Here is a 9,871-nt window from a genome sequence, read left to right as displayed (position 1 = left end):
CATATTGTTTGTCTAACTTTTATTTATGTTGTTTGTCTATATTGTATATCTTACAATTTCGTAGGGTAACTAACTTTTATTCATATCGTATTTCTATATTGTACATCTTGTAATTTAGAGGATGCAGATGAGGATTACTTGGGAAATACTCTTGGCCATGATGGCTGATGCTATGGGGCTTGGACATGGAAGTGATGGAGCCGGGGATCCACCACCTCAAGGAGGCTTTAGTCGTGGTCAGCACGAACAGGATGGTGGGTTTTATTATGATATATATTAACTATTTTTATTATTTTATAATAAGTTATCGAGACTAATATTTTAATTGTATTTTTTCAGCCAAGCTTCCCAAAAAAAAAAGCGGCATGTCAAAAAATATCGAGTTGGGAAAGTTGATACGGGCAAACAAGAGAAAGCCCGTAGATCTAGATTTCAACAGGGAGATCACATATTCCCCTGTCGGGAAGCGTGGTAATTGGTTCACACATGAAATTGGGAGGTATTTGTGGAACAATGTCCCTTTCAACGTATCTGGTTGGGACAATGTTTCCCCCGCCTTAAGGAACGCAGCAGTTGTACATTTAAAGGTAACTTGGATACAATTTTAAGTTTAGTTGTGATTGTTATTTAATTAACTAAATTTTTTGTGTTTTGCAGAATAAATTTGATTTGGATAAGGTTAACATGGATCCGGAGCGTGCTCAATTGTTGTGGAGCATTTATTCGAGTTTTGCAAAAGTTTACAGAGGCCAAAAAAGTAAAGCTCATTCTTATTTTAATGAAATCGGGGGGCCTGCAGATATCCCAGCCGCATTAAACAACCCCCCCTAACGGTATGTCACATAAAATTAGGCGAAGGCAGTCGAACATTTTCAAATGCCAGAATTTTTAAGGCGTTCGGCGTCAAACAAAGAATGTCGTGCAAAACAAGTAGTTGTAAACAGAGGGGGGTCGAGCTCATATAGCAATGCATGTTTCAAAGAAGTAAGTTATGATATATTTAAATACTTATTTAAAGTATGAGTAATCTAATTTTTAATGTTAAATAGGATATCAATCGAATCAAAGTTTGTCGTAAGGCTAATTCCAATCGTTAAGGGGTATTTTATAGTCCAGCAGTCGAGCAACAATACGCAAGTGGTTAATTTGTATTTTTCATATAAGTGTTTATATCGTCAAAGGTATTTAGTAATCTAATTTTTATGATTATTATTATTTTTTTAAAATACAAAATGCTTTACTCGAGGAGATAAACCAACGAACCCAAGCTACTTCTGAGGCAAGCGGTCTAGCACCAACTGATATAAAAGATTGTTTTGAAAGAATATTGGGTGTTCAACGCGGATATATAAGAGACATTGGGCGTAAACCCCTTACTGTTGTGTCCATGTACGATCAGGAACAACCAATGACACAAGAACAACCACAATCACAGGTAATTGTTAGTAAATGGTATGATGGAAAGTAGATGTATGTGTAAGTGTATTTGATATGTTGATATTTTGATATTTTGTAGAATGCTATAATTAATTATAATGTTATTCTTATATGTTGTTAATATATTTTGTTTTCTTTATAGTTGAAAATGCTGCAAACAATACTAAAGGACCCGACCTGTTCTGCAGCATTGGAAGAGTGGTTTCGCTCATTGCCACCACCAAATAATGATGGAAATGATGATGAGGACGAGTAGTTACTTTAGGATTTCATGAAATGTTTTGTAATTTGGAAGAATACTCAATGTGGTATGGATTAATATTTTGGATTGATTGTATATGTATTAATATTTCTATAAAAAGTTATCAGATTTTACAAATGCTATATGGATTAATATTTGGATTGATTATAAATTTAATGTTAAATAAATAAATTAAAAAAAATAAAAAAATCAAAAGAGTATTAGCGGCGACATCTTTTGTGGCGACATGTACTTATTAGCGACGACAATGTATTAGCGGCGACACGTAGTATTAGCGGCGACTGGAAGTATTAGCGGCGACAAGAAACGTATTAGCGACGAAGCAATACCGGCGACGCATTTGCAGCAACATGTCGCCGCTAAAGGTATTAGCGGCGATGTGCCTAACCTTTAGTGGCGACAAGCGTCACCGTTGTTGCCCAATCTTCTTGTAGTGATAGGTTAACATGCATCACTCTGTCCAAGTAATATCCAAATCTCCCCAGTTATCCTCGGATACCCCTAAGGCCTTCCACATTGCTTTGGAAGCATCAAAAATATTATTAGGGCAAGGTGGTTGATAGTCATGATCACCATCGCACCCCATAGTAGAGTCACATTCATCCACAACCATTGCCTTTACACTCCTCCCATTTCCATTGATGGTAATATACTTGTGGCACCTATCCCCTCCCTTGTACCATCCAGTTGACAGCGCCACAACTGGTGTGTCATCAGAGTGGTATTGGTTGTCACACTCCGACGGACCACCACCATCACCTCCCTTTTGGAAACTGTTTATTGTCAGTGTTGCTTTAGTATCGCCTGTCACTGGAGGCGAGCATGTATACGTGGTGTAAAACTTACCTTGGACACAACAATCCGAGTTGTTCTCACGGTTGCATTCTCCTGGAGGCGGTTTCCTTCCCCGGATACCACCACTTGGTTTGCATCTCTGAGCATTGATCTCCAATGAAGTTGTTGCCAGGAGAACCAGGAACAGAACAAAACCGAAATTCTTCATTACCTTTTAGATGTTGCTAGTTACTGTTTACAATGCTGTTGGATGAGTAGCAAGGCAAATGGGTTGTGCTAATATAGCCTTTTGCTTAACAAAAAGCCAAGATAATAGTCAACTCTGTTGTATTTTTTTTTTTCAACTGAATGTGGTTCTACGACAATAAAACATCCTTTGGATATTCACTTTCCCATTTAAGAAAACCAAGTAATTTTTAGCGCACGGACATACTACAATATTGTCCATTATGGTAGCTGCATTTTGTGTCTAAAACTATTACAGCGACTATTATTTTATTTGGGGAAAATATCTTCCATTGATTCTGTAAAAATAATAGTTTCAAATTTTTACCAATCTAGGCGCATATTTCTCTTGTATATTACACACGCAGGTAAGATCATGTTAATATAATTGATACTCCATATTGCTTAATTAGTACGTAACATTACTCATCATTCCACATAATTAACCATGACCTTATCATATTACGTTTTAACCCTTTGGTTCTTGCATCAAAGTGAATGTACTATATATCAAGCTGTACACATACATTTGGTACAAATATAGAACAATTGAAATTAAGAGTCCTTTGGCTAGTATTCCAAAATTAACATTCCACGCACGAAGGCTTTGATGCGGTTTGACATGTGCCGTTGAGATGGTGCGGTTTACTATTCAGTTTTCAATATTTGAAAATTTTATTCCAACTTCCTAGTTATCTTGTAATTATATTTCTATCTCTATCATCTACATTTGTGCTAGGAAATTTATAGATTTGGGTGTCTTTAAATGTCACGGGCCGACACTAACTTATTAATTCGAATTATTTTAATCTTTTAAAATGACAATTTCTAAATAAAATAATTATATTCGAAACATAAAGATAAGTTGGGGATGAGTGAAACACAAATAAATTATATTAATTTGTTTTATAACGACATTTGATATATGGAAGAATTGTGTCGGGGTGAATAAACAAAATGGTTGCCAACGAATTGTTGTGCGTACCATAATGGGAGTACGGTTGATAGTGAATTTGATAATAAAATAAAAGATAATAAGAATTAGAAAATACAAAATAATCTGTTAAGGGCAATATACTATTTTAATGCCACAGAGGAAGCGTATAGTGGTATAATAGAATATCAAAATAGTGGTATAATAGAATATCAAAAACATAGTCTAGGTGCAAAAGAATAAAAATATAAAAGATATGAAAAGATTACAAAAATAGAAATTTTGACCAAACCAATTAATATAAGGGGCCTGATTCTTCCACGGCGTACTTTTATGCAAACACTGAAAATAAATTATAAAGACACTTATGCCCCTAATTACAAATAAATACTATTAAATTCAGAAGATTATAGTTGTCAAATTAGCCCCAATGTGGTTGACATCCCCATGAGCACCATCAACGAGGATCTCGTCTAAACAAAATACACAAAATATGAGCTATTGCTTTGGTGGTGCCGGAAAGGGCAGCAAGGTGAAGGAATTCATCGTAAAATACCATAGGTAAGGATTAAGATGTAAAGACCCCACAGTGGGCTTAGTTTCAACAGCAACGATAGCTTTATTCTCCTCCACCGGTGAAGGAATTCACTGGAAAACATCGTTGGTAAGTGGAGCCACCGTGACTTAGTTTCATCTGTGGTGGTGGGTTTCTTCTCCTCCACCGGTGAAGGAATTCGCCGGAAAACACCATTAGCCTAGGTTCTTAGTTAAGTTCGACTAAGTCTACATCTTCCTCGTCACAACGATTTGGGTTTATCTGAACCAACGAAAGACGTTGATTCCACACTTGTTCATCAATTTTCAGATCATCTTTTGTTAAGTAATTCATCTAATTGTTCAGAAAGTGTTTATCCAGTGAATACAACAAAAATCGTCAAAAATCACAATTCTAATAATTAACATTTAGCTTATGAAAATGAAATTGGGCAAGTTTTCTAACACTTTGATGAGAATGTGTCGTATACTTAGAGAATGTGAAATTAATATCAGAAACAATTTTGAAGATGAAAAACAAGCTTCAAGATAAACCTGGGATCTATCCCTTCAATATTTATTAATTAAATAGAAGGGTATAAATGTCAATACATAGTTATTTTATTTTCAGTGGATGAATAAAAACTGAATGTGTCAATATTTATTAATTAAATAGAAGGGTATAAATGTCAATACATAGTTATTTTTAGTGGATGAATAAAAACTAAATGTGGCAAAATCAGCGCCCTTAATATAATCTACTAAAATTTGAATAAATGTTTATTTGGCATGGTTATTTAATACACACATGAGGCGGTTAACTGTATCATGCATAATCTACTAAAATTTGAATAAATGTTTATTTGGCATGGTTATTTAATACACACATGAGGCGGTTAACTATATATATGCATGATACAATCAAAAGCGTTAACTTATATATACATACTTTCGCTGATTTGCACTCCCACAATAAATTCTAACTTATTTAAATTTTGAATAATATGATACAGACCCCTAAATTGTATCATAACAATTATGACTCGATAGCCATGTTTTTTTTTCAAATTCAAAAATTAATATCCCAACTATCTTGTTGGAAATTTAGGAATAATTTTTAGGACTTTATGTTCCGGTGTGATTATCGATTTATTCAAATTTCGTTAAACGGATTATGTTCAAATTTTATTATCAATTCCCAACTATCCATGTGTGAAATTTTTAATACCCTACAATACGTCAAGTTCCATTATTATTTTTGATTAATTCATAAGAATAAAGAATATTTGATTGAATAGGGCCATGGCTTTTCTCTCTTTGGATGAGTATTTCAGTAGTAGTTTTTACTGGATTTAAGTTGTAGGCTGGTGTTTGAGGGTAAAGAACACTTTCATGTTATTTTCTATAAAATAAAATGAACTTAAGGGTAATTCATTAAAAATAGGCAAACAAGTTTTCTATTTTAAATGTGATTGGAAGTTTATATAATTAGATGATAGAGTCAATTTCAAAACCATACTCCTCCACCCCCCCCCCCCCCCCCCCCCCGGGGAGAATGATTTAACCCAAACATGTGACCAAGAGGTCTCACAAAGACATGAAAACCCTCATGCAAAGAAAACTAAGATTAATGCATCATAGTCAAAATGATCACTCCATGTTCCATTTTCCTTCTATGCCTTTTTTGATGGCCATTACGGCTCCGTAACAGCATCATACTTGAAAAATCACGCCATCAAATTATTCTTTCAAGATTATGAGCTCGCACAATCGTTACGCATAATTTAATCATTTTTAATGGATGTAAAACCTTCCCATTGCAAAGCCTTTCTACTAGCTGACTGAACCCACTCTAACTAAAGCATAATCATCAATTACTATAGAACAATCATATTAACTGTTTTCATCCTTGTACATCAATTGTAAATCGTTAATGCCAGTTTCGAGATTTTAAACCCTTAGAAGATAACTTTCACAAGCTTTAGAGTAAAGAGAAAGGGCCTTTCAGTGATTAGTGATGCTCTCTTGAGAATCTCCTGCGAGAACAACAAAGAAATCATGAAATACTATTTCTGTAAAACAATCATGAATCAATCGTGATATTCTACGAGGAGAATCACACGCTTACCGGAAAATCATGACTGAGAGACTTCTTAAGCATGGTCGACTAGCTTTCGTTTTGTCTCCCTCAATGTAGTGTAGTCTTGTGCCGGGATTGAATCGCAATTCCATTGTCACAAGAATATATGCCATGTTATTTAGATGAAAAGAAGAGAGTGAAAAAATTAGGTGTGTATACTGAAGATTGGCATCTCAACTGTGAGCAGGCAGCCATACCGGCCCTAGGAGGCTGGCATATGGAGTTACCAATCGATTAGAAAATCAACCCTTCATATGTCATAATGACCACTTCAAGTTCCATTTTCCTTCTATGCCATTTTTGACGGCCATAACGGCTCCGTAACAACTTCATTCTTAAAAAATCATGCCATGAAATTATTCTTTCAATATTATGAGCTCCCACAACCATTATACATAATTTAATCATTTTTAAAGGATGTAAACCCTTCCTATTTAGCACCTCTTTCCGAGAGATAGGAGTATCGCTCACTCTCTGCTCAATAAGAAAGTGGAGACACATATTGCTTTAATTAGAAAAGTATAGATCATTAGTGATGCTCTCCTGAAAATCTCTTGCGAGAACAACAAAGAAAACATGAAATACTGTTTTTGTAAAACAAGCATGGTTATTTTATACACACACATGAGGCTGTTAACTATATATGCATGGTCCACACAAAACCGTTAGCTTATATATACATACTTATACTGATCTACACTCCCACAAGAAATTCTAAGTTCATTAAATTTTGGTTTAATATGATACAAACCCCTAATTTCAATAGAAACAATTCTGACTTGATAGACATGTTTTTTTTTTTCGAATTTGAATATCAATCTCCCAACTATCCTCTCTAAAATTTTGGAATACCTTTCAAGACTTTATGTTATGGTGTGATACTCGGTTTATTCAAAAATCATTCAACTGATTATATTCAAATTTCATTATCAAGTCACAACTATCCATGTGTGAAAATTTTTAATACCCTACAATATGTCAAGTTCCGTTATTATTTTCGACTAACTTTTAAGAATAAACTATATTTGATCGAATAGAGTCGTGGCTTTTCGCTCTTTGGATGAGTATTTCATTAGTTTTTACCACATTTAAGTTGTAGGCAGGAGTTTCAAGGTAAATAACACTTTCATGTTATTTTCTACAAAACAAAGAGAACTTAAGAGTAATTCATTAAAAATAGGCAAACAAGTTTTCTATTTTAAATGTGATTGGAAATTTATATAATTTGATGATAGAACAATTAATTTAGGTTATAGAGATCATATGTATCATTGTTAAATGTTGTATTTAAATCCTTATGGTTTCATGAGGGATGGCTTGTTGTGGAGAGCATTTGATACATTACATTTCAATGTTAGACAATTCTGTTTAATTGGGCCTCAACATTGTGAAACCATTAGAAATCACTTTTTTACAAATGCTAGTTTTGTTGTTTCAGTTGCACACCTACTATCTTGTTTAGCCTTCTAGACGTTATATATAGAATCAATCTTGCTTGATTTGCATCTATCTCGTAGATGAATCCATACATATATTCACCTTTTTTATGTTGTAAGTTGTCTACGCATAGTCTCAAAACCATACTCCCCCATCATAAATCATTAGTGATGCTCTCCTGAGAATCTCAGACCAACAAAGAAAACAGTAAATATTGTTTTTGTAAACTAAGCATGACTCAATCATGACATTCTATAAGGAGAAACGTACTTACCGGAAAACCATGACTGAGAGTCTTTTTAAGAATGGCCAACTAGCTTTTGTTTTGTCTCCATCAATCTTGTGCAGTCTTGTGTCGGAATGGAACCCAATTCCATTGTCACAAGAAGATATGTCGTGCGATTTATATGAGAAGAGAAGAATGGAAGAATTAGGTGTGTATACTGTAGATGGGCATCTAAACTTTGAGCTGGCGGTCATGCGGGTTGAGATGTGCCATTGAGATGGTGCGGTTTACTAATAAATTTTCTATAAAACGAAGTGAACTTAAGAGTAATTCATTAAAAATAGGCAAACAAGTTTCGTATTTTAAATGTGATTGGAAGTTTATATAATTAGACGACAGAACAATTAATTTAGGTTATAGAGATCATATGTATCATTGTTTTCATGCCCAAGAAGGGTACAGATGACCTAATTTTTTATAAGAACTCTAGAACTGATACATACCTTTCTCTTTGATAATTTCTTTCAAGATGACTATTGTTTAGCCATTTAGGGATATCAACAGCATCGTTGTCTCCGCTACCATAGTGTAATAAACAAAGCACCGTTGAAGGCCCTTCATCATCTTCCACTGCCCTTACTTCCTCCAGTGACAATTTTGAACTCGATGGGGAGAGGAAATGAGTCGCCAATGAGAAACCCTAAACCGCATATGTTTACAACTGTATATGAATGATGGGCCTATGTATACGTGAAGACACAGGTGAGGGGTGGAGAAGGTGGCAAGTCAGAAATTAGGGCTTTAGCTGAGATCTTTTTAATTACATCCTGGGAGTTGTCTATAGAGTTGGAATTATGTTTCACCCCATTGAGTTGTCTTCTTCTTTGTAAGATTCTAATCTCCTAAATGATAAGGAAGAGCATATCTAAGGGCTGACCCGCCCATTGCTGCCATCTTCTTTCCCCGAAGCCACCATTGTGGCGTCTTCCGTCTTTGGAGCCACAGTTGTCGCCCTCTTCCTTCCCTTAAGCCACGATCTGGAACCTGAGAGAGAGAGAGAGAGAGAGAGTAATGGAGAAATGGAGATAAATTTGTCAAAAAAGCCCGAGTCTCGATTTTGTGTTGAGGGGAGGAAGAGCGACGATGATTTTTGTAGGGAAAAGAACACGCCTAGGGCAAATGAAGGGAAACAAAGAATGCGGGTTTTCTAATTTTTTTGGATTTCCTTTTCCCGTTGTTAGCTAGTTGCTAAAGAGGAGCCACGTGTTTGTAAAATTATAAAGCGACATTAATAGATGACACACGTTTAAAATAAGCGCCCTCCATGTTTTTTTTCTTTTTTTGTGAGACACTAAATTTAGGGCACGCAAAAGTACGTGCCCTATATCATTTAAATTTAGGGAGATCTGACATTATTTTTAGGACACATGTTTTTGCGTATCGTAAATCTGTGCGTGTCATGGTTTGTGCGTCATTAAAAGGCTATTTTCTAGTAGTGAGGTGACCCTTTAGAAACCAGAAACTAAAAACTACCTCGAATATCATAGAAAATCCTAATGACTAAGTGACCGTATGACACTAAGACCATACAAATGATAACGAGTGTTCTTGAAAAGGATGGCAATGAGTTGCATTTTTAGAAAAAGTTTTATATATGTTTTACAATTATAGTTTATAAAAACATGGTCTTATGAATATTTCATGCATCCAACAATTCATGTACCCTTTTCTAAAATTAATATAACTTTTTATGAGGTTCTTTAGGTGCCAAATAAAACTTCATTTATTTGTCATTATCCGTGATCAATTGTAAACAAAAATCCGGTATTTTAAAGTTTAGTCGTAGATCGGTGTTAAGAACCGATAATGGTCTTAATAAAA

At 34.7% G+C, this 9,871-nt stretch overlaps 1 protein-coding gene across 1 annotated transcript; it reads right to left on the bottom strand.

Annotated features, from left to right (window-relative positions):
• Positions 1-2,150: 2,150 nt before the first annotated feature.
• On the bottom strand, positions 2,151-2,702 carry LOC145100156 (kiwellin-1-like). The gene has a single exon (XM_079037535.1). The coding sequence runs from the start codon at positions 2,700-2,702 to the stop codon at positions 2,151-2,153; it is 552 nt and encodes a 183-aa protein (XP_078893661.1).
• Between the last annotated feature and the right edge of the window lie 7,169 nt (positions 2,703-9,871).

The sequence above is a fragment of the Lactuca serriola genome, chromosome 4, assembly GCF_051521515.1.
Source record: "Lactuca serriola cultivar US96UC23 chromosome 4, Lser_US96UC23_V15, whole genome shotgun sequence".
Taxonomy (NCBI): Eukaryota; Viridiplantae; Streptophyta; class Magnoliopsida; order Asterales; family Asteraceae; genus Lactuca; species Lactuca serriola.
The sequence above is the reverse complement of the archived record's forward strand: the minus strand, read 5'-3'. Positions and strand labels throughout refer to the sequence as shown.